Source organism: Bubalus kerabau, chromosome 7 (assembly GCF_029407905.1).
Source record: "Bubalus kerabau isolate K-KA32 ecotype Philippines breed swamp buffalo chromosome 7, PCC_UOA_SB_1v2, whole genome shotgun sequence".
Lineage (NCBI taxonomy): Eukaryota > Metazoa > Chordata > Mammalia > Artiodactyla > Bovidae > Bubalus > Bubalus kerabau.
The window spans coordinates 64,969,142-64,994,454 of NC_073630.1; the positions used below are offsets into that span (position 1 = coordinate 64,969,142).

The window sequence follows — 25,313 nt, forward strand, 5'->3', positions numbered from 1 at the left end:
CTCTGCACGCATTACAGAAGCACTGGGCTGTGACTGCGGTTTCTCCTCTCTCTCCCGCAGTCTGTGTCATAACCATCTTGAAATATTCCTTGCCAAGTACGGAGCTTGTCACATAGCAGCTCTCATTTAGTGCTTGTTGAAATAACTAATTTTAGAGGTAGCATCAAAGAGCTTCGTGGGCTTCTGAAAGAAAATGGCAAAGAAAACATTTCCGAGGCTTCTGTATCAGGGAGTAGAGAGCCTTTGTGGTTTGGCCACAGGTAGAGTGGACCAGCTCTGAGAGGACGATGAGGCAAAAGCTGCTTCGGCTGCCGGGCTTCTTAGCTTACAGAACAATGGGCGTGTACGAAACGGGAATCCAAAGCAAGAAAAACGACACTTCCCGTCATGCCTCAGGGCACCGCTCCGCTTTCCCCTCTGCGTCACCGCCTCTTCCCCACGGAAGCGAAGCGAGCACTTCCGGGTTCGGCAATAACCTGGAGCCGGTGGCGTTAGGTCGGTCCTGTTCCGAAGCTCCGCCTTCGTCTCGGTCTTTCTGGAAACCCATCTTTGCTCTTGGCCGTGCCAGGCGGGTATTTTCCGGCCGTTGCGGGTGCCCTTGGGACAGTCCGCTACACTGAAGCGGCGAGACCTTTTGTTCTGTGAAGGTTCGGAAGCTCTCGCAGAGAACAGGGAAGCCGGTTCCCGGAGTTGCGGCCCCGGCGCTGACCTTCCTTCTTTTTTCCCTTCCCGATTGCAGCGTCTCAGACGCTAGTGTGAGCGCCCCCATGGCGGATACGGCCCCCAACGGCCCCCAAGGGGCGGGCGCAGTGGTAAGTAAGCGGACAGGATCGTTTGGCTTGATTTGCAAGTTAGGAAGGAGCTGGGAGTGTTGAAAGTCGGGTCCCAGGCGTTCCACCGGCTCTTTGCTTTCGGGACTGGGATTAGTGATTGGGGTGGGGGTGGGGAAAGAGCCGATCGTAAGCTAAGACGTTAGACGGAGCTAAAGTTTCTGATTCGGCAGCGACAACAGGCGGGCCTCCAGCAGTGGCCCTCACTTGTCTGCCCACCTGAATGCCGAGGACAGAGGGCCTTCTCGTCTTTTCCCACCCTTCGGTCTCTGTCCTAGGTCCCACGGTTGAAGATGCGACCTGAGATTGTGCTGTGACGCACGCCTCATTCCGCACACGCGGGCTGGCAGAGAACAGGTCTGCCGCTTTTTAAGCAAAAGAAGGAGAGCGGTTTTTTTCTCTTTTCCTCCTTCGTCATTTTACGAAGAGAAATATTAAGCTTATGTAAACTTTTATTTTTAGGATGCGTATCTGCTGCTTATTGTCTTTTTTTTTGTACCAGAAGCATAATTGTACTTAAACACTAAGCATGTGAATTGAGCCAATCACTTTTTAAAAATGTGCAGCATCTCTCTCAGTGCACACCTTTTTTATTTTGCTGAACCATTTCAGAGTTACATGCGTCATTATAATTAACCCATAATGTAGTACATTTTTGTACAGACCACAATGCAGTTACCTAAAAATTTTTGTAGTTCATTTTGCAAATGTAACGTTGCTACTTGTTACTACCTAATATACAATTCATATTAAAATTTCCTTAATTGTCCTTTAAATTGCTTCCTTCTTGTCCAAACTCAATAAAAAAAACTTGCAGTGTGTTTACTGGCCTTTGGTCCCTTTCAGTCTGAAATAATTCCTTTGGTCTTCTCTTCCCATTTTTGTCTTACCAGAGTCCACACCTGTTGTTTTGCAGAATGCTCCTTAAATTGAAATTGTCTAATTTTTTGTCCCGCCCACGCCCCCCTCCCCCGACTAGATTCAGGTTAAATGCTTGGTAGGAATATTAAATAAGAGAGATTTCGTTCTTCTCAGGGCATTTTATATATATCAGGAAGCATCTTATGTTGATTTATCCCATCACTGGAGTTTGGTCATTTGGCTTTGGTGGTGTCCACCAGATTCTCTATGGTAAAGATAACTTACTGTTTTTGTGAATAAAAAGTATTCTGTGTCATGATACTTTAAGATTATGTGAATAATTTTTCACCTCAGTATTTTTTTTCACCCAAAGATCCTTTGATATTTTTTGCCTGAATTATTTGTCATGGTCAGTCAGTTCAGTCTTAAAATGTAAACCAATACATTTTCTTAGATCTTTTTTAAACTGTGTAATTAAAAAATGCACATGCGTAAAAGTGTACGAGGTAAAATGCAAAATCAATGATTTATCACAAAATGAATACCCTAAACAAATAGATTTTAAAGAAATGTTCTAAAATTAAATTTCAGACAGTCGTGTACAGTCTGAATATTTGTAGAGAAACTGAGCACTGTAAGCTGGATTCATCCTTCCTCTTGACTTACTGGTGAACATTTAAATTTACAAGAGTAACATGTAGTAGGTTTGGATAGAATAAACCCAGAAGCATGTATCTGAAATTACCTGCATACTGTTAGAAAGCCTGCAGTAAAATTAAAAACATCCTTGAATTTTAAAATAGGCTTGCGTTTTTTTCCCCAGAGTTTTTTAAACTTTTCTCTACTTTCGAAAGAGAATTAAAGTTAGATTGCTTCCAGCAGTGTTTGAGACTCCAGGTTAAAACCTGTTAGGTTTGAAATCCTTTTTAATGTAAACATTGTTTCTAAAACATTAAATAGAATACAGAATAGCAGAATCCATCACACATAGTAAAAGTATTGTTTTTGTGAAATTTATTTTATATACTCACATGTTTATCTTGGGTCTTGATGTAAAAATTGTTTATGTAGAGTCTTTCAAAAAAATGTAAAAGCCACTTTAGAATTTGAATATGAAATACAGTTTGAGAAGATCAATTTTAAGTTGTTGAATTAGTGTGATGGACATATCTTTTAGCAAAATGCAGCAAAAGAAAAGATAGAATGAGGAAAAAGTGGAGAAGAAAGTGATATGTGGATGTTTAGGGCCACAGAAATCTGTGAAAGACTTGTCAGGGAGCTTTCAGGAGAAGAAGAAACTCACTGATGAAGAAACAATTGCCCTAAGAGTTACACCTAAAAAACCAGTTGCTACAGGAGCCGTGAGACATTTTGAATAGGAATAAAATTGCAAAATAGTCATCCTTTAAAACATAATCTGCAAGCTTAATTTAACTACAGTATTTTTCTTTTTAAATTCAGCAATTCATGATGGCCAATAAACTGGACACAGCAATGTGGCTTTCTCGCTTATTCACAGTTTACTGCTCTGCTTTGTTTGTTCTGCCTCTTCTTGGGTATGTATTATACAAGTTTCTGCTGTTGGTATTCACTTGTTCAGTCATTTTTTTCTGGAGTACCTTTTTAGATGTCACACTTTGTTAAACAGCCAGGGGTTTGATAAACAATAAAACACATGTCTCATCCTTAAAGGTACTAATATTCTAGTAATAGTACCAACTGGAGGTATATTGTATATTATGTGCTTTGTGAAAAGTAACATCACATTGAAAATCTGAGAGAAAATGAACGTGGGGATGAGTTCATGTTTTTTCGCCTTTTTGAGTGTTTAAGAGGAAGAATGGCTGCTTTAGAAAATTCAGTTGGATATTGTACATCAGTTATACTTCAATAGAAATAAATGTTCAGTTGGGTATATATATAAAATGATGCTTCTAAAAAGCTTCAGTAAAGTCACATAATTTTTTTTTTCTATTCTGAAGTAATAGATTTAGGTATTAGGTGTTGTGCAATTATGATGCAATTCACAAAGGAGGAAGAGGTATGGTAGCTGTTTATGTCTCCTGATGATCTCTCCACTGTAATTTGCAGGTTGCATGAAGCGGCAAGCTTTTACCAACGTGCTCTGCTGGCAAATGCTCTCACTAGTGCTCTGAGGCTGCACCAAAGACTACCACACTTCCAGTTAAGCAGAGCGTTCCTGGCCCAGGCTTTGTTAGAGGACAGCTGCCACTACCTGTTGTATTCACTCATCTTTGTCAATTCCTACCCTGTTACAAGTATCCTTTTTTACCGTTTTGACAGTGAAATTGCCTGCTGAATGTAGGGACATCACTTTTGATTATTTTTTTGCTACTGGAAGGATTCAGCAATGAGGGTGTTCCGTGAAGCCTGGGTTGGTTGGTTTGTTGGTACTTCTTTTGAAAGAAGATACGTTAAGTGTAAGAGTGTGTCTGACTCTTAAAATGTGAAGTCCAAATTTTGAAGAGGTGATTGGGAATTTTGAACTTTAATATTTGATCTTATAAACTTCTTTGTTAGCAATGGATATTGCAAATTTCAGATTCAAAGCACAAGCCCATGGAGGACTTATATTTTAATATGTAAGTTTATTTCATTTAATTCACACCTTCTTTGGGAAGATACCCAGATGTCTTGCTTTAAGAAAAGAGAAATTCTTAGCTCTATCTTTTAACTGTAAGTAAGCTAGAAACAAAAGGAAATTAATCAAGAAATAACTTATATTTAAGCTGAGAATGAGGTAATTAATAAAGTAAAAAGAAATTAGTATTTGCTTTGAATAGCCTGCAATGCAGGAGTGAAGTGAAGAAGTGAAGTTGCTCAGTTGTATCCGACTCTTTGTGACCCCGTGGACTGATGGCTCCTCAGTCCACGGGACTTTCCAGGCAAGAGTACTGGAGTGGGTTGCCATTTCCTTCTCCAGGAGATCTTCCCAACCCAGGGATCGAATCCGAGTCTCCCGCATTGTAGGCAGACGCTTTACCGTCTGAGCTACCAGGGAAGCCAGCGATGCAGGAGACGCTGGTGCAATTCCTGGGTTGGAAAGATCCTCTGGAGAAGGGACAGGCTACCCACTCCAGTATTCTTGGGCTTCCCTGGTGGCTCAGATGGTAAAGAATTAGCCTGCAATGCAGGGGACCTGAGTTTGATCCCTGGGTTGGGGAGATCCCCTGGAGGATGACATAGCAACCCACTCCAGTATTCTTGCCTGGAGAATCCCCATGGACAGAGGAGCCTAACAGGCTGTAGTCCATGGGGTCGAAAAGAGTCAGACAAAACTGAGCCACTAAGCACAGCACAGCACAAAGTAGAAAATAAGGACAGACTCATCGATTTTTGGAATTTGTATGTTTACACATTTCAGAAATATGTTGTGGGATAATAGGTATTTTTTAAATGGAGGGGAAGACATTCTGCAGTTTGATGTTTGGGAAGCAATAGGTTTAACATTGCTAAACAGATTCTTTACTGTGGGACCTTTGATACGGTAATGTGCATTGTGAGACTAAGAGTTACCAGTCTTTCCTAAACTCAATCATTTGAATCAGTTGTCCACCCATCTACCCAGCTCCCCTTGAATCATCCCTCAGGAAAATATTCTGTACTTTAAGAAGTGCTGCTCTTAAGTGTTCTTGAATATTTATGATACAACTGTACATAATGGAAAGCACAATAAAATATGTCTCTAACACAAGTCTTAAGGAAAAGAGAATGGAATGAAAATTTTTTTGAGCACCTATTTTGCCAGTGTATATAAACTTGACGTATTTAATCCTTGCAACATTCTAAAGAAAATTATTTTGAGCATTGTATTATTGAGGCTCAAGGAGTTTAAAATAACCGGCCTGATAGCACATTGGCAAGTAAATAGTAGTGTAGGTAAAACTTGCTAGATAATCCTTGTCCTGCAGCTGTAAGCGATAAGCACGTTTGTTGACATATTGGATTGACCTCTTTTTATCAGCCACATTCATTGAGGTTCTTTACAATCAGCAATATTAAAATTCTTGCTTTTCTGAGATATAATGGGAAATTATATAGAGATTCTTGTTTCTGCCCTTAGTAGCTTAAAATTTCCTTGAAGAGAAAAATAGAAATGGTAGAAACTGTGTTTTCTAGAAAAAATGACTCACAACAGTGAAGACATCCTCTTTGCCTTTTCTGTCCAGTTATTTGCTGTGCCCTCTCTAGGGAATGTTGAAGATTAAGGATTTAATGTTCTTTAATTCTTACTGGGAGGGGAGTATGTAGTGGGAATAACATAAGCTATTAATTGGCAAGAAATACTAATCTGATTCCTAAAGTAGTTAGGTATTACATTAGTAAAAGTGAGCCCAAAGTCATGTTCTGATCTTTGCTCTTACAAAGGTGATGATATATTGTCCTATTTCTGTTATGCACTCTTTGTCCCTTGAATTTTCTGAATAGTTGAACAATGAATGCTAAAATTATGAGTATCTTATCAAGGATTTCTGAACTATAGAATGTTAGAGATAGGACTTATTAGAAACCCCTAGCTTTGATCACGGAGAAGGAAATGACAACCCACTCCAGTGTTCTTGCCTGGAGAATCCCAGGCACGGGGGAGCCTGGTGGGCTGCCATCTCTGGGGTCGCACAGAGTCGGACACGACTGAAGCGACTTAGCAGCAGCAGCAGCAGCTTGGATCACTGCAAATTTGTACAACAGAAGATGGAACTTGGCCTAGGGAACTGAAGTTAGTGTCAGAGCCAAGAATGAGACCCAGATACCTTGACTCTGAATTCAGGGTTCTGTTAAAAGTGTAAAGCTATTTTTATGTATGTGTGATCTCTTCTCATAAATTGGCATATTATTTAATTCTTAGAAGTGACAGGGAAGGTTTGGTCAGGATATTAATCGGAGAACTTTTATGTTAGAGAGTTAGAATTCTTACAACACTTGCCTGTGGGTCAGTGTTTTACTTGCCGGTGGGAACTTGGGAACCTTTGGGTCCTAAATGATGAGTTGTGGTTATAATGAATTTGATACTCAGATTGTGTCATAGTGGGCATCATTTCCCTCACACCAAGCTTCCATTTGGTGTAGAAAAATATCATGGATTATTTTTTATAAATTGCTACTGTTTTGAGGACAAGTGTTTTTGCCATTTATGATTAACAGTCTATTATCATTTCATGGAAATAACTTGGACAAGTGGGGGTTTTTTGTTATCAACCTAGCAGAAGTTGGGATAAATAGAGTATTTTGAGCAATTTCCATTTTTTTTTAAAAAGCTAAAAGAAAATTGTATATATTATCTATCACAAAAAGCCAAATGATGAAACTTAAAATAAGGATTCTTTGTTCATGTCTATAATTAAAACTGATGAAACTCTCAATTGAGTATATATACAAACCAGGTATACAATGTCTTTTTTATTTGTACAGATTGAGAATACCTTAACCATGAAAGCTTGACTATAAAAGCTTGATTGGAACAGTATCTGAAAATAATGAAGTCCCTGTAGGAAAAAGGAATTAAATATCTATAGTTGAGGAAAATTTGGGAACTACTTTTTAAACCATTACCCTATACTCTTTCCTAAGTTGATGAAAGCAATACAAAGACTGTGTTGGTATTTGATGGCTAAGGGATTCCATCCAGAATGACCATTGTGTGATTAAAAGCCGTATTACTTATCACTTTGAGGTGGCCTAGATTTTAATTTAGCAAATGTTCACAATATGTTATATACTAGAAATAGGTGAAAAAACTTTTTCACTATTTATAAAAAGAACTGTGGGTTTAAAAAAAATGACTTTGTTTACATATTTTAAAAAAACTTCATTTTATAAAGTATCAGTAAAACAGAAGCCATCAGTGAACTCATTTTAGCAGATGCTATTTCAGATATGTATACTTGAACATAATACATACCCTGTTGTGCAAAGTACTTGATGAATTTGTAATGTTTTCCTTAATTATTTTCTTCAGTGAGCATTTTCCCAGTCTTGTTATTTTCTTTGCTTCATGCTGCCACATACACAAAAAAGATTCTTGATGTAAGTAAAACAGTGTTGGCCTTGTCTTTTGACTCCCGGATTTACAGGTAGTTGACACAAATTTGAGTTCTAAGACATTTGGGCATGTGTCTCAGAAAGTTCCTATGTTCCTTACAGACTTGCTCTAAATTAGTGATTTGAAAATTTTGGAATTTTTTATTGTTTCAATAAAATAGTACATTTTTTCAAAATGGATTGTAATTAAAATCACTGTCCAATTCCTGGAGGAGTGTCTGAAGTTTGAAATATATTTGATAAGTTGTCAGAAGTCTCTTGTTCTGTCAGTGATTTTAACATACTAGATGAGTAGAGTGTACTGAATTTCTTTACACTAATGTTCAAAACTAATGCTTTTCTAAAACATTTTCTTATTCCTGAGTTGGAACATTTAGCCTAATAACCTCCATGTGCCAGGCAGATTGACTGCATATGCACTGAAGTTTAAATTAAAATATCCAAAAATTTGCCTTGTGTTGGCCTTTTTCTTTATCTCCATAGTTCTTGGGTTACAGCAGTAACTGAACTTTGTGATTTCTATCTTTAATTAACTAAGGAATCTCAGATACTTTATGTTTCTGCATAGCCAGATTTTGTTACGGTTGAGAGAAATCAGCACCACTTTTAGTGGAATAATCTAATCTTTCTTAAGGAAAACAAAGCATCAATGAATGAAAAGGGCTTTTATTAAAGTTCTCTATTTAATTCTTCAAATATAGAAAATACAGTAAAGCGGGAAAATATGTTAACTTTTGTCCCTAACTGAATGGTTTGTAAATTTTTATACCATCATTTTCAAATAATTGTCTTTGGATTGTATTGCATGTTAGATATACCATTTATCTAAGGAAAGAAAATAATTGAGTGATCAAAAATGCTTTCATGACTTCTAATATTTGTTTTCTTATGTTTTAAGGCAAAGGGTTCAAATAGTTTACCTCTGCTGAGATCTCTCTTGGATAAATTAAGCGCTAATCAACAGAATATTCTGAAGTTCATTGCTTGTAATGAAATATTCTTGATGCCTGCTACAGTTTTTATGCTTTTCAGGTAAGAATAAAAATACATTTATTTTAGGAGGCTGATGTCTAAGTGAATATAATAAATGTATCAACTCAAACTTCATGCGGCTTAAATCTGTTGAAGTAAACCCTGACATGTAGAGCTCAATGGATCTTGGCAGTCGCCTTCTCATGTGACGGTGGAGCGCTACTACGATAGCGCTGCTGCTGTGGTCGACTGGAGTAAACCTAGGAATCGGTCTTCTTTATTGTTCCTTATGAGTTATTTAACATTTTAAAATTATCTTCCAAATAACTACTTTTGAAAGAGTCTTAGAAAGGCTAATGTAGTCCATTGTAACATTACTGAGATTATTTTTCCCATACTGGAGAAAAATGTGAAAAGTTAAGGTCGGCATTGATAGTTGCCTACTGCCACCTCCTTATTTTGAATGTTAGTTATGAGAAGAATGCGTAAGTAAAGAAAACCTTCCTTTTGAAAATAGAACATTAAGATAGTATTGACCTCAGTATCTGTATTCTTGCATTTAAGTTATAAAACTACGTTTCTCTCAAGAGGGCAAGGCTGATTCATGTTGTTGTACAGCAGAAACTTAACACAGCATTGTTAAGCAGTTATACTCCAATTAAAAAATAAATTTTAAAAAATGTAAAAATATGTAAAGGAAAATAGCTAAATAAAACTACATTTCTTCCCAGATTATTGCTTTCTCAATTTTCAGTTTCTCAGGTAATAGGACATTACAGATAAAAAACTAAAATATCATTTAACTGTGAAGGCTAGTTGCAATTCTGTCCTCTCCTTCCCAGAGCTAAGGAATTTGATATGAGTACATATATGTAGTTATTTTAAAGTACTTACACAGATAGGTAGGAAATGTATCTTATTTTATGGGTGTGGGGCTTTGTTTAGTTTTTATTATACATCACAAGCATCAGTGGTGTGCATCTTGCTTTTTTTACTCATACAGTATGTTTTTGTGACCTGTTTATATTGACATTCACAGTTCTGGTTTGTCTTGTTTAATGGCTGTATAGTGTTCCATCATATTATTATGCTGCATTTTATTACCCATTGCCCTGTTAATGGCCATTTGTTTTCAGACTTTTACTTTTCCAAATGTTGCTGCAGTAACCATTTTTTTTACCTGTCTGCTTATACTTTTGTGTGAATCCATATATACTTTTACTGAGTCTAAGCTGGGTATATTTTATATTTAATAGACCATGTACCAAATTGCCCTCTAATAGATCTGTGTTGCCTATTTTCCATAATCTCATTAGTTTGTAACATTTTTGTCTATGAAATATTTCATTTTAATGTTCATTGCCTTGATTAACTAGTGAGGTTTTTATATACCAACAGTTACTCATTTCCTTAGCAGTGTTTCTTTAAGCTGGTAAGAGAGTTTTTTAGATTTCCTCATAAATACATCTGTACCATTGTTGTAAATAATACTTTCCTCTGAAAATTCCAGGATCACCACATGTTGTTAAGCTGTGGGGTTCCAAACTAGATAATATAATTTAAATAGGGTCCTAGAATGGTACATGGAGAAGGAAATGGCAACCCACTCCAGTGTTCCTGCCTGGAGAATCCCAGGGACGGGGGAGCCTGGTGGGCTGTCGTCTCTGGGTTGCACAGAGTCGGACACGACTGAAGCGACTTAGCAGCAGAATGGTACAATGGAAAAACTTCTTACTGGGTGTCAGGGAGCTGGATTCTGGTTGATTTGACAGTTAACTAGGCCTTCTGGGCCTTATTTTTCTACATTTAAAAAACTAATAGTAGTTGAAATTAGTAACTTCCAAAAATCCTTCCAATTGTAACGTTCCGTGAATATTAAGTGTAGAATTTGATGCAGCTGTATTTGTCTCTGGAATTTTGTCTTCTGGAATTCAGCTCTGGAATTTTCACCCTAGAAGCTAGTTCATCTTTTTTTGTGATCTTCATCATATTGGTGAAAGGAACCTTTTACCCTCTTACTTTCTTGCTCATTTTTCTGTTTCTTGGGTCGCCTGGTCTTGGGTATCCCCAGATTCTGTGATTTGCTTTATGTATCTGAGTGAAAGTTAAAATGTAGCTACCAAAACTAACTCTGTATGTGGAGATAATTGGTGTCTATTCAGGTTAATAAGCAGAATAGTTTGTTCTCCTTTTAAGTAAGCTGAAGAGAATTACAGTGAAATGCTGAGATGCCAAGCACACTTAAACAAAAAACCTCATTATTGGAACTGTAGTGAATTTTTTGTTGGCATACCAAGTTTTACTATGTTAGTATATTAAGTCAGTTGTGGTGTTTAGTCTTTTATTTAAACACTTAAAATGTACAAATTGATCTTAATTTTTAAGATTATTGTAAAGGAAATGAGAATTTACCAAAATATTTAAATAGAAGAATCATGTTGTTATTTTTAAAAAGGAAAACTAAGTAATAAAGTATTATTCAATTCCCTAATAAGAGAAGCTATTAATGGTTCAAGTATGTCACTTGACTATAACACAGATTATAAAATTAAACATTTCAAGTCATTATTCCTTAAATGCTACCTTTCATGGTAGAAGCACAGTCTAATATTAGAAGGCCTTGTTATTAAGTTAAATTTGTAGCAATAATGCATAAAACTCTGTATTTAGAAGTGAACAGTTTATGAGTTTATCTTAGACATGTAGTCTGTGAGTTAGTTTATCTTATATAATATACACACATGTGCAAAGACAGATAAAAGGATGATCATTTTGGGTTTGTTCATTAGTAGAGAGCTTGTTAGTACATGCATAAAATGGAATATTTCAGGTTGTAAAAAGAATAAGATAATTTGTGGGTTGTGATAGGGGATGATTGCTAAGATACAGTAAATTTAAAATTAGTTGAGAACTGTGTAGGGTATTTATATTTGAGGTGTGTGTTTCAAGGCATATATGTTTCATTCTGTTTCATCCTTTTTTTTGGAGTATAGTTGTTTTATAACGTTGTGTTAGTCTCTGTTGTACAACATTGTGAATCAGCTATATGTGTCCATATAGCCTCTCCCTCTTGACCCTTCCTCCCGCTCCCCTATCCCACCCCTCTAGGTCATCACAGAGCACTGAGCTGAGCTCCCTGTGCTATATGGAAGCTTCCCACTAGCTGTCTGTTTTGCACATGGTGATGCATATATGTCAGTGCTGCTCTCAATCTGTTCTACCCTCTTCTTCCCACCCTGTGTTTACATGTCCCTTCTCTGCCTTCTCTACATCTGCATCTCTGCTCCTGCCCTGCAAGTATGTTCATCAGTACCTTTTCTAGATTCCATATATATGCGCTCATGTATGATACTTACTTTTCTCTTTCTGACGTATTCCCTCTGTATGACAGACTCTAGGTACATCCACAGGGTTCTTCTTCTTTAAAATAGGAATGATAATACCACTTCCTTTCTAGAGTTAACAGTTCAGTGCATTACAGAGTGAGCGCTGCATGTTAGCCATTATATATACTTTTTGATGTAAATTTCTGGAAGGCTATATTAGAGACTGCTATAACTGATTAAGGAACTAACTTGGATGATGGAAAATTTGTGTTTCATTGGATAGTCTTTTCTACTTAATGTGTTCTGTAATGCCTCTATTTTTCAATATACAGAGTTAAAATTTTATCACATGATTTATTGAAGAAAGTAGATATATCTAGTTATAAATTGTAATCATGTAAATTTTTATTATGAAAGTAATACAGTTGGGGGTGCAGGGAGGCTGAAAAGGAGAATCGCCTGGCAGTCCAGTGGTTAGGACTCTGTGCTTCTACTGCAGGGTGCTGGGACTGGATCCCTACTCAGGGAACTAAGATCCCACAAGCTCTGTGGGTCTGCCAAGGGTGAGTGGGGAGGCTAAAAAATTTAACCTAAAAATCAAACCACATTTAGGATCTTGATGCATTTATTCTACCCAAGATTTTTAAAATATAGTTGTAATAATATGTATAGCTTTATATCCTGCTTTGTTCAGAGTTCCTGTGTAGTTTTCAGTAGTCAAGATTTTAAGTAATTGCATACTGAATCCATCAAATATACATATAATTTACTTAGCCCTGCTACCCAACTGGGCTTCCCTGGTGGTTCAGATGGTAAAGAATCCACCTGCAATGCAGGAGACCCAGGTTCAATCCCTGGGTGGAGAAGATCCCCTGGAGAAGGCTACCCACTCCAGTATTCTTGCCTGGAGACCGTTAGGTTCTTGCTGTGTTTTATTTATGGTTGTTTTAGTGAACATCTTAAAATAGTTTTTCCTAGGGAAGGATTCCAGACTTAGAATTTCAGAAACATGTATATGACTCTTGGGGTATTATGATTGTCATTTTAACCAAGAAAAATAAATAATATAGGCTATGTTTAGCCTATACTCACATTTACTAGTGAGCCTATATGGTTTTATTAATTTTTTTATTTGTTTATACCAAATAAACTACTTCTCATTTTAAATATTTTATAAAAAGTTTTAAAACTTGATTACCAGTTATTAATGGAAGTTGTTGAAGCATTTATATAACATTTTCTGATTTATTTAGTAGCTTTAAAAAATTTAACAATACCTACGTGAATAACTTGGACTTAGATATGATAGATATTATTATGATGATTTGATGAATGTAAACACATTGTCCAGTTAAGTTGCCTTTAAATGTTGAGCATACATATGAATCGATAATGTGTATTTATTTCCCTTGTATTTGTTTATTTCAGTGGTCAAGGAAGTTTGTTTCAGCCTTTTATATACTATAGATTCCTTACTCTTCGATACTCTTCTCGAAGAAATCCATATTGTCGGTAAGCTTGTGATTAGTTTAAATCTGTTTTATTTATTAATAGTATTGTGAAATATACCATTTATAACTTTTAAGAGTTATTTAACTTTTATATTAGAATTTAGAAGCAAGCAATGTTTTTGCGAATCTAAGTTCTAGGATTGATGAGGAGGTGCTTGCTTTTCAGACATTAAGACTGGAGTTTTCTTGACCACATCTAAAACAGTGCTAAAGTGTAAGGAATTTAAAACTGTGTAGGACAAAAGTCTCCCTCTCCTGGTACTGTCCTAGTTGAGGAAACACATCACAAATAAGAAAGGAAACAGTAGTGCAGGATGTAGTATTCACATGTCAACCTGTGATGAATTTCATGTTTATTGTATCAGTACTGTAGTCCACAAGAGAGGAGAGAGCATTGAGCCAGAAGAGGAAGAGCCCAGGAAAGTTTCACAAAATACTTTAATTTGTTCTGGAAGGATTAAAGACTTTGAATAGACAGTGAGAAGAAGGAAAAGCATTTTAGGTAGGAAAACAATAGGAGCACAAGTTCAGAGGCAGTAAGATAAACACAGTTTAAGGGGCACATATGTAGGCCTGTTTGACCGGAAGGGAAATTCTGAGTGGTGAGTGGTTAGGGCAGAGATTTTAAAGGTATATTGGAACCATATCGTAAAACTTCTTGAGCCTCAGGGTAAGAAGTTTGGAACTCAGTACTTTTTAGATGTAGAGGAATGATGGTGGGCTACAGTCCATGGGGTCACGGAGTCTTACACGACTCAGCAACTAAATGACAGCAATATTTATTGAGCATCTTCTGAGTTTCCTCATTGAAACTTCACTGTGACTCCAATAAGTACATATTCCCATTTTTCAGATGAGGAAGGCTCTAAGAGGCAGTATGTTCTTTTAAGGAAATGGTAGGAGGGGTTGCTCATACTAGATAACTTTCACATTCTTGCTCTCTTTTTTTAAACCTAGTTGAATTTGCGTAAGTCAGATGTGAAGATTATGTGACTCAACTGTAAAGGAAATACAAATCATCCCTAATCTCAGCCCTTAGAGAGCCATTTGTTAAATGAATATTTTCCCCAAAAAAGGACACAGGTATTGATTTGGGGAATTTTAATTCTGTATGTTGCCTGCAGTACATCCTGGTTATTACTAATTCAGATTCTTTAGTGCAAAGCCCTTTATCAGCATTTACTCTTGAATCACATTGCTTTTTCATTGAGTTTCTGAAAGAAAACATATTTTATGTTGCAGGACCTTGTTTAATGAACTGAGAATTGTTGTTGAACATCTTATAATGAAACCTGCTTGCCCACTGTTTGTGAGAAGACTTTGTCTCCAGAGTATTGCCTTTATAAGCAGACTGGCACCAACAGTTGCATAGTGTAACATCCAGCTAAGTTATACACAATGTAAATAAGCATTGTTAGCTGCTGGTACTTCTTCTGCTAGGGATGGATAATTCCAGGTGTAAAACTGACCTCAATGCAATTTACATAATTTACATAAATGCATCTCAAAAGAAAAGTAATCATTTTCCTGGCATGTTTAGTCAAGCCTATCAAACACTTTCTGAGAAACTCTATTGTGATGTGTTGTTAATAGTTAAGGAAGTTTGAATCTTGTGATAAATGTATCAGGAATTCTTTAGATGCTGCTGTGCCTTTATCATGAAGTACATTTATTTGTCTGGTAAAAATAGCTCTAAAGTTTGTTTTCATCTAATTGGTAACCTGAATTTACATCTGGCATGAGTTCATTATGATAATATTAACATGTAAATTCAGTATACTTTGAGACAGTATTCTTTTGCCATTCAGTAATTTTGGTTGATGGTTGTAACAAAAACACTTCCCTCCTTCTGTATTTAATTTCAAAGTGCTTTTATGTAAATTTTGTACTGCTTCATCAGGACAGATTTATTTTGGGTTTCTTTATGTATCTTATACTTTGACCTTCCAAAATTTTATTTTCATATTTACTTCTGTGGCTTTGGGGTTTTTTTCTTACAGGCCCAACTCAAAGGTTGTTAACCAACTGGGTAAACACTTGTGGTCACCTAAGCATTTTACATCAGCGAGCAGTAGTCATACAGTTTTCCTCTCAGAGACAGGTTGAGTAACAGTTCTCAAATAGTAAATCCTTTTAGGATTGTGGATACAATTACTTAGATCAGATTCTTGACTGCCAGTTTTCTCAGTTTCTTAGGCTTGAATTTTCATAGATAGTTGCACCAGTTCAGGTGCCCTTTGAAAGGAATGTAAGTGAAGATTGAGCTGTGACTGAACTTTGTATCTGTTCTGAAATAATAATGAAGATCATACATACCTACCTATCAAATTTCATTTAAAAGATTAAATAGAAAGGTTTATAGGTGTTGGTTATTGATTGGGAATGGGGCCAGAGGAGTTGTGGGGGAAATAGTGTGCATTTCAGTCTTGTAATGCATGGATAAATTTAGAGGAATTGAATGTATTATGCAACTGTGATTTGAGTTGTTTAACATATGAAACACATTTGTTGAGCTTCCATCAACTCCCTTTTAAAATTCATTCTGACCTTTATTTATTATTGCATGATTGGAAATGTTTAAAACATTGCAAAATGTTAATGCAGAGTAATGTAATGGTTTTTGTAACCAGTTTTCTTCTATGTGCATGTAATTTGGATTTCTCAAATATACTCAGTGACTTAGCAGTAACATCAGTTTTCTTTTTATTCTACTTTTTGGTCTATAGAAATGTGATACTTACTTGATAGCTCAACTGTAACCAGCTATTTTTGTAATTTTGTAATATTATCTACAAAGGTAGAGAAGCTTCATAATACACAGTCGATTGTTGGGGGGCACTCATTGTCACTATGTGTATAATCTGATGGTTTTAAAAACTAAATTTTCTAGAGCAATAAAGTAACTTTAATGTTAAGTAAACAATATATTATTTCTAATGATGTTTTTACAAATTCGAATTATATCAAGAAATTATGGCAGCTGAAGGCATATTTATTTTTTAAGTTACTAAGTTTCTTTGTTTTCTACAATTTTTTTATCTTGAGATAATTTTAGATTTGTAGAAAAGTTGTAAAAAATAGTAGAGTTTCTATATATCCTTTACTCAGCTTCCCCTTGTATTAACAGATTCCATAACTATAGAACATTTATCAGAACTAAGAAATTAACCCTGGGACAATATATTAACTACTAAGATGTGGAACTTAAATTTCACCAGTTTTTCCATTTATTGATTTCCTTTCTGTGCTCTCTTTTAACCACGATTGTTAAGTATGCCTGTTTTTTATTTTGAAAATTATTATTGACCAAAAAGATTTTCCTAAAGGAAATAACTTAGGTGGGTTTTAATGAAAAGAATTTAACATTAATACTATTAAAATTTAAAATTCTCTGTGCTTCAGAAGTTGAGGCGTTTATCATATAATGGGATTATACTTCTGATATATTTTTTAAAGAAAAGTTTGGCTTATAAATAAGCTTCCCTGGTGGCTCAGATGGTAACGAATCTGCCTGCAGTGCAGGAGACCCAAGTTCAGTCCCTGGGTCGGGAAGATTCCCTGGAGAAGGAAATGGCAACCCACTCCAGTGTTCTTGCCTGGACAGAAGGGCCTGGTGGGTTACAGTCCATGAGGTTGCAAAGAGTGGGACACAACTGAGCAACTAACACTTTCACTTTCCTTTCACTAAACTCATAAAAAAATAAATCCTACAATTTGAGCATTGCTAGATGTTTAGTTTGCATGAACTTGTAGTTAGGAATTTTGCAGTATGAATATGTACAGACAGCTCATTTGACATCTGAAAGTACAGTGTAACTTTATGTCTGTCAAGTTAAAATTAAAGAAATACAGGAACTTCCTTGGTGATCCAGTGGTTAAGACTCCACCAGTCCAATGCAGAGTGTGTGAGTTCAAGCCCTGGTCAAGGAACTAAGATCTCACATGCCGCGAGGCCAAAAAAGTAAAATTGTATGTCTTGGATGTCATTTACACAATGCAAAATGTATAACAAAAAAGGAAATTATTATAATAGAGTATATAGAATGAGTATACTAGGAAAAGTTACAGCTGCTGAATTTATTTTAAATACAGCATAGCTGAATTTATTTTTATGTGTTTAAAAACAGTTGATTTAACATCTAGACTATCTGATTGTTTAGGAAGTTGTATAGTGCTGCTCTTCTAGCACTTTTAAATATTAAACTTTCTTGGACAGGTGTAGGCCTCCTACAGAATCTACTTTATTCTAACAAAGATTCTGTATTCCTTTTGTATACTTGATTCCTCATGAATTTTAACTATTTAATGTCAGTCCAAAGAGAAATTTGTTTAATAAAGTTTGAGATCAGAATGAATGAAACTAATTTTGAGGGATTGTGGTAAAGATCCTTATGTAATGCTAACAAATGTGTTTTAATTAACACAGGTCTGAAGCTCCTCTCCACCCCCTACCCAAAGCCCTTTTTGATCTGCTAGCTTAATGCTTTCACCCAGATTGAAGCTGATTTTTATTCTGTGGTGAAAACCTCAAGGGAGAAAGTAACCAGTTATGCTGATGAGCAGTAGGTGGCACTCTTTCCTCAAGTAGTCCCCAGCTGTTTATCATGCCATGTTGAAAGGTTAAATGCCACTAAATCCTGAGTCAGCCATAAAACTAAGGGCCTGAATTCCATGATTCTCTTTAATATGTAATTATTCAACATTCAGTAAATATTTAGTAAGCATTTACTCTTGAGTACATTTTTTAAATACAAAAACGTTCAAAAGCTGGAGTAAGTACCCTGTTAATATCTGCTTCCTAGGTAAATAGAATAGGCCAGTTAGTGGTATTACTCAGATCATAGTCTCTCTGCTGTTTTTGTTTTTGTTTCCCTAAGTGCCTAAGTTACCTAAACATGTCAGTTATAAAATTGTTCTTTCACCTTCATTTTCAGGTATAGAGAAAATGGTACTTAATTTTTTTCATGGTCATTTTGTAGGTAAACAAGTTACAGCCAGTTCCATCTCTTAAAATTAAGACTTCACAGTAATACAAAAGCATGTCGATAATTTTGGATATTAGGAATGGTGCCTAGATTTGTAAATTCAGTTTGAGTTACAGAGACAGCTAATTTCATTTAACACCTCACTGAAATTTCTCTAGAATTAAGAGAATTCTGAGAGGCTATATGATGGCATAGTTCAATGGATTTAGTGTATACCAAAGGCATATATGTTTTGTAAATCCAGGAGTTGTTTCCAGAAATTATTTTAATGACCAGTCCTCTTCTAATACTCTGGGTGGAAAGTTGTATTTGGATCTGGTATTAAGGATAAGAAAGAAGCTGCTCAATGTTTGGGAAGTTTCCTGGTGGTAGTTACTCTGTGACATGGGTGTCTTCTAAGCTGGTATTCAGGAGGGTTCTTAGGAGGAACACACCTCCGTGTGAGGGCTTAACTCTAGAGTAGTCTTTGTCCTCTTAGGCAGTGCAAATAGGAAAACTGACCTGCACTGAATATGAGTTGATGTGACCAGAGATAAAGTACAGTATTTTTTTAGTCTAAACCAGTTCCTTTTTCTTAGGAAATGATAGGAAAAAATTGTTGCTAGATATCTTTGCTGGAATCTAAAAATTACCTTATATTCCAGGAGAAGGAAAGGCCCAAGAATCATTTTACTTTTTCCATCATAGTTTTCTGAAGCTACTTTTAAAAAATACATATATGTGCTCAGTACTTTTGAACTAACTTCTTTTTTCCCTTGGTTCATAACAGTTTAAATTCCAAACTTTTGACTTTTTTTTTTTTTGTAATTTTAAGATAAATGCTTTTGACATGAATTTTTGCTTACGTTTATGTTTGTAAGTTGAGACCAAATGGGCAACGTCTTAGGCAGGCAACATTTGTGATATGTATATATTGGAACAAATGTAAAAGGGCCACAAAGATTAGAGAGTCATAGAAAATTGCTTGATTAAAATAAATGCATTGCTCTGGTGCTCTATATAATGGGATATATTGAACTAAATTTGTATATACAGTATGTCAGCATTTCTTAGTAACTTCTCTTGAATCCATTTTTAATATCGAATATTATACAGGTTGGGGAGTTATATACTCTTCAGGCCAATACTATCCAGACTATATAAATTTATAAAATAAATTGAAAAATTCATCATTACTGTGTATTCAAGACCAAAGCACATAAATGCTAATATAGGGCTCAGAGGGGAAATATACTGCTCCTGAATATTTGAGAAAATGTGAAGTCCTTTCAAGAGAATCTAATAAACATAATAATCATAGCCTGCTGACACTAAGGAAAAAGGACCTCATTCACTCTTTCTTTTATGCAGTGATTTACTGGTCCCTACTGATTTCCAAATTGGATCACTGTAGAGAATTATCTATGCTGGTACCTGTGAAAGTAAGCCCTGGGATCCATATTTGTTTTGTGTTCTGCTTAAATCAGCAAGAATGATAAATTTGATGGTGTGAAATTGGAAGTGTCAAGGGCTTTCTCTGGTGATTGAGCAAAATAATGTCTCCACTTGTAATTTATTGTGACCCTTTTCCACTGTATGTGCTTTGTGTATCTCATATTTATTTCAATACAAATTAAATTGTTGTTCCTTCATCTGTATTGTTATATCTAAGATTTTATTGATGTAAAAATCAAATTGTGTAATAAAAAAATCTCTCTGGATTTAAGCTGATTTGAAAATGTTATGTTGCAAAAAAACATTTACAATTAGAATTTAGTTTTCTATTGTGCTTCATTGCCTTATTGTTAGAATAAGGTGAATTTGAACTCTTCTGTTTTCTTTAGCTCATCACAAATAAGAAGACTGGTATAATTTTGTGATCTAGTATGAAGCTGGATAAAAAATGTGGCCTAAGGTGAGACTGGAAAAAAAAGAAAAATTATAGTTGTATCTCTTAGCTATTGGCTTGCTTGCTCCCCTGTACTTTTTTATCTAGTGAAATTTACAGCCTAAATGGATGAGTTATTTGTAACCCTAAAATGATTCACAATATACAATATATTCAGAGTCGTAAGTCAACACAGGATAACATAGAAGATACTCAGTATCTCCCTTCGAGGGAAGTGTTTAGAGTTGGCAGATATTTTCTGTGGCAATTTTAATAACTGTTACCAAGCAATGGCACCCCACTCCAGTACTCTTGCCTGGAAAATCCCATGGACTGAGGAACCTGGTGGGCTTCTGTCCATGGGGTCGCTAAGAGTCAGACATGACTGAGCGACTTCACTTTCACTTTTCATTTTCATGCATTGGAGAAGGAAATGGCAACCCACTCCAGTGTTCTTGCCTGGAGAATCCCAGGGACAGGGGAGCCTGGTGGGCTGCCGTCTATGGGGTCGCACAGAGTCAGACACAACTGAAGCAACTTAGCAGCAGCAGCAGCAGCAAGCAAAACACTGTTAAGGTGAGTTAAATCTTTGTCCACTTAGAGATTATTATCTAAGGCACATAATGGAAATCAGCTGTATAAAGGCGATTTTGATAGGTAAACAAATAGTTTTAGGAGAATTGATTTCCTCAAGGTTTAGTGGTAAGGTCTTAGAAACTAAAACATTGTTAGTTCATAATGCTCTTTCCTTTAGCATATGGGAATATCTGAAACTGTTTAAGAAGTAATTCTGAGCTTTGGGAAGGGAAAGGTCATCTCATTCTTCAAGCTTGGTTGAATGAAGAGACTCCTCAAAGAAATGGTCATCCAAGAACCTTGAGAGTCACCAGTCTAAACAGATGATTGGTCAGCAAGTTTTTGTCTGTTTTTTTTTTTTAACCTTTTATGGTGAGGTGTTCTTTTGTTCATTTTGGGGGGATTTGGCCTTGCTTCAAGATGTGTGAGGATCTTACTTTCCCAACCAGGTATCAACCTGTGTCCCCTGGCAAGGAAGCTTGGAGACTTAACCACTGGACCACCAGGGAAGTAAGTCCCTGGTGAGTTTTGAACATACATAAAATTAGAACAGTATGATGACTTCCATATTATCATCATCCAGCCCTCAGAATCCTCTACCATGGTCATCCCTATTTTTACCTCTGTTTACTTTTTCTTCTAGTTTAAACAACTCACACTATTCTTTTCCACTTAGTAAAAATTGTGTTTCTAAAAGATTGCTACTGCTAAGTCACTTCAGTCCTGTCCAACTCTGTGTGACCCCATAGACGGCAGCCCACCAGGCTCCCCCGTCCCTGGGATGAGGATCCTTTTAAAGATTGGTATTAAATTAACAATAGTTAACATGGGTCTTTTCGATTGAGTGACTAGAAATGGTTGACTAACAGTAAGGCCTGGACATGAAAAAGGCTTAACAGTTTTTTAACAATAAACATAACATGAAGGGAAGGGAAAATTCTAGTGTCTTTCTGTAAAAGAAAGACTTTTTCCCCCTGAATTGTTGTCCTCAGAGAAAGATAAAAGACCACCACCTTTAAGGGAAAGGGGTAAGAAAGATTCTGCCTTCCCACTTCGCTTTCTCCCTCCTAAAGGAGACAGTGTATCCAAAGATTTTTTCCTTGAACACAGAGTGTGGGGCTTTGGTGGGCTTACTGGAAACAGGGGCTAGGTCAGTGCTTCAAATGAAGAGAGTACTTACTGTTAACCAAACATGGAGGTAAATAACTTGGCATTAAATTCTTTCAATTTAGAACTCTAATCATTCCTAGACTTGAAAGAGTAATAGGCCATTTCATTGAAGTAGTAAACCCTCAAGACAAATGAAACTTGGGGTGCATGCGTGCTCATTCTAGATCTCATTCTAGGAATCATAAACATATGTATATATACTTATATGTAATTGATTATATATATAATTATGATTGTGTGTGTGCTCAGTCGCGTCCGACTCTTTATGACCCCATGGACCGTAACCCGCCAGGCTCCTCTGTCCGTGAGATTTCCCAGGCAAGGATACTGGAGTGTGTTGCCATTTCCTTCTCCAGGGGATCTTCCCAACTCAAAGATCGAAACCTCGTCTCCTGCTTCTCCTGCTTTTGCAGGTGAATTCTTTACCACTGAGCCACCTGGAAAGCCCCCAAACCTGTAGTGATCCAGAATAAAATGGATATCTTTTTTTGTCATTAACTCATTAAAAAAAATACAGTTGTATTACAGTTGTATATGGAGGTTTCTCTGATCTGAAACAACTGACTCTGATAACTTGAGAATTATCAAGTTCATGTTTTACAATTCAATTTAGTAATATCCAAAATATATAGTTTATCTTTTGAAGTGTTTAGAAATTTCCCTTTTTACCACTTTATCTGAAAAACTAAGCTTCCTTTTAGGACATAACTGTATTATTGGGCCTATTCTGAACTGATGTTTATAATATGAACTTTGTTTTCCTTTCTTGACAATCCTCAATTTAAAAATGAAAGCAGAATATTTCTTACAAAAATATTGGAATAATTTTTAGAAAAAATTTTAATTTGGGCACTTGGATACGGTTTATAACTTTAGTTATAAATTATATAAACTATAATTTAGTTATATAGATACATTGCTGAGAATAAAATATTCTTTCAAAGTGAGTTAACATTTACCCTTATAATTAGAACCCACCAGAGGACTGACTGTCTTTCTTTCTTAACAGAAAAAATACTAACATCTTAAAGATCTCTGTGCTCCTTCTTTGTCACAGACCTTCTTCTGGCTCAGATGCCTTTTGTGCAAGAAAATACCCAAGTTTTGACCCGACAATGCTTCAATTTTATTCATACTCTTGCCAGCAATTTTCAGTTTTTACCAGAGAGAGCAGAGGAAGGGAAAGGAAAGCAGGCACATCTCAAGGAAAGGGAATCCTCAGGTCCCTGTGGCCTAAGGCTTAGCTGCATGGCTCCCTGACAGTCTTGCCCTCTGCTCTGAGGTATTGAAAGGCAAATCCAGGAAAAAGAACTCTAACCCTAAAGCTCTGCTGAGGTGAAATCCCACCAGCAGCCTTGGAAGGCCAATGGGCGAACCATCATTCCACAGACACTCCTGCTTTCTCACCTTATCCTTGTCTTCATTTCCTTTTTCTCCAAGGGCCTCAAGATGTCCTTTGAATCTTTCTTTTGGCAGTGACCTCAGCATTTACCCATGGTCCTATTGCAGCCACCTGGCGAAACCTCAGCCTCTGAAGACTTGCCTGGTGATCCGGTGGTTAAGAATCCGTCTGCCAATGCAGGGGACACAGGTTGGATCCCTGGTCTGAGGAAGATCCCACATGCTGTGGGGCAACTAAGCCCTCACTCCACAACTGCTGAGCCCCCCTGCTGCGACTACTGAAGCCAGTGTGCCCAGCCTGTGTTCTGCAGCAAGAGGAGCCACCACAGTGAGAGGCTCGCTCACCACTAGAGAGAAGCCCTCACACAGCAACAAAGACCCAGCACAGCCAAAAATAAACCTCAACCTCTAAGTTCAGTTCAGTCGCTCAGTCGTGTCTGACTCTTTGCGACCCCATGGACTGCAGCACGCCAGGCCTCCCTGTCCATCACCAACTCTCGGAGTTTACCCAAACTCATGTTCATTGAGTTGGTGATGCCATCTAACCATCTCATCCTGTCGTCCCCTTCTCCTCCTGCCCTCAATCTTTCCCACCATTAGGGTCTTTTCAAATGAGTCAGCTGTTAGCATCAGGTGGCCAAAATACTGGAGTTTCAACCTCAATATCAGTCCTTCCAATGAACACCCAGGACTGATTTCCCTTAGGATAGACTGGTTGGATCTCCTTGCAGTCCAAGGGATTCTCAGGAGTCTTCTCCAACGACACAGTTCAAAAGCATCAATTCTGTGCTCAGCTTTCTTTATAGTCCCACTCACATCCATACATGACCACTGGAAAAACCATAGCCTTGACTAGATGGACCTTTGTTAGCAAAGTAATGTGTCTGTTTTTTTTTTTTTTGTCTCTTCTTTTTAATATGCTGTCTAGGTTGGTCATAACTTTACTTCCAAGGAGTAAGCATCTTAATTTCATGGCTGCAATCACCATCTAAAGTGATTTTGGAGCCCCAAAAAATAAAGTCAGCCACTGTTTCCACTATTTCCCCATCTATTTGCCATGCAATGATGGGACCAGATGCCATGATCTTAGTTTTCTGAATGTTGAGTTTCAAGCCAGTTTTTTCACTCAACCTCTAAAGTCATACCTAATACCTCCTGAGCTTTTCTTTCACAGCATGCTATTTTTCCTTTACACTTTTGTTAGAGTCAAATCTTGTATGTCCTTTCTTATTTCTTTTATTACTGAATACTCAGAAAGGTATGCCAGAGTCTCACTGTGATAAGAGATTTGTCAATTTCTCCTGGAAATCCTCTCAATTTTTGCCTTATGTATTTTAAGGCTGTATTACTAGGTGTAAGTAACTTTAGACTTTTGTCTTCTGGTTGAATACTTTATCATTATGTAATAGCCCTCTAACTCTAGAAAACAATTTTTGCTTTAAAATCTGTTTTGTCTGATTTTAATCAAGTACACCAGGTTTCTTTTGCTTAGTTTTTGCCTGATGTGTCTTTTCCCACTCTTGTCCTTTCTGTTTTAGATGTGTCTCCTATAAACTGTTATTCTGGATTGTCAGCTCAGTTAAGCTGGGAACTGTATTTTCCCAGGATTTCTCTTTCTGGGTTAGAGTTGGCTCCAAAACCAAATTTGTGTGAGAGTTGAGTGGTAGATGTGAAGGTTTGTACCTTCACATTCGTGGTAGAATTGAGGATATGTAGACATCGGAGAAGGCGATGGCACCCCACTCCGTTCTCTT

General features: G+C 36.7%; 1 protein-coding gene across 4 annotated transcripts; it reads left to right on the top strand.

Moving 5' to 3' along the window:
• The first annotated feature begins 678 nt into the window (after positions 1-678).
• Positions 679-23,935, top strand: TMEM33 (transmembrane protein 33). Of its 4 annotated transcripts, none has more exons than XM_055588426.1 (7): positions 679-812; positions 3,153-3,247; positions 3,783-3,970; positions 7,669-7,736; positions 8,650-8,783; positions 13,478-13,561; positions 23,635-23,935. In XM_055588426.1, exons 1-7 carry the CDS (start codon positions 768-770, stop codon positions 23,765-23,767), a joined length of 747 nt encoding a protein of 248 aa, XP_055444401.1. In that variant the 5' UTR covers positions 679-767; the 3' UTR covers positions 23,768-23,935. The 4 variants fall into 4 exon arrangements, with proteins under 4 accessions (XP_055444401.1, XP_055444403.1, XP_055444405.1 ...); XM_055588428.1 differs by lacking the exon at positions 23,635-23,935 and adding an exon at positions 14,803-20,250; XM_055588430.1 differs by lacking the exon at positions 23,635-23,935 and adding an exon at positions 14,518-14,669.
• The last annotated feature ends 1,378 nt before the right edge of the window (positions 23,936-25,313 follow it).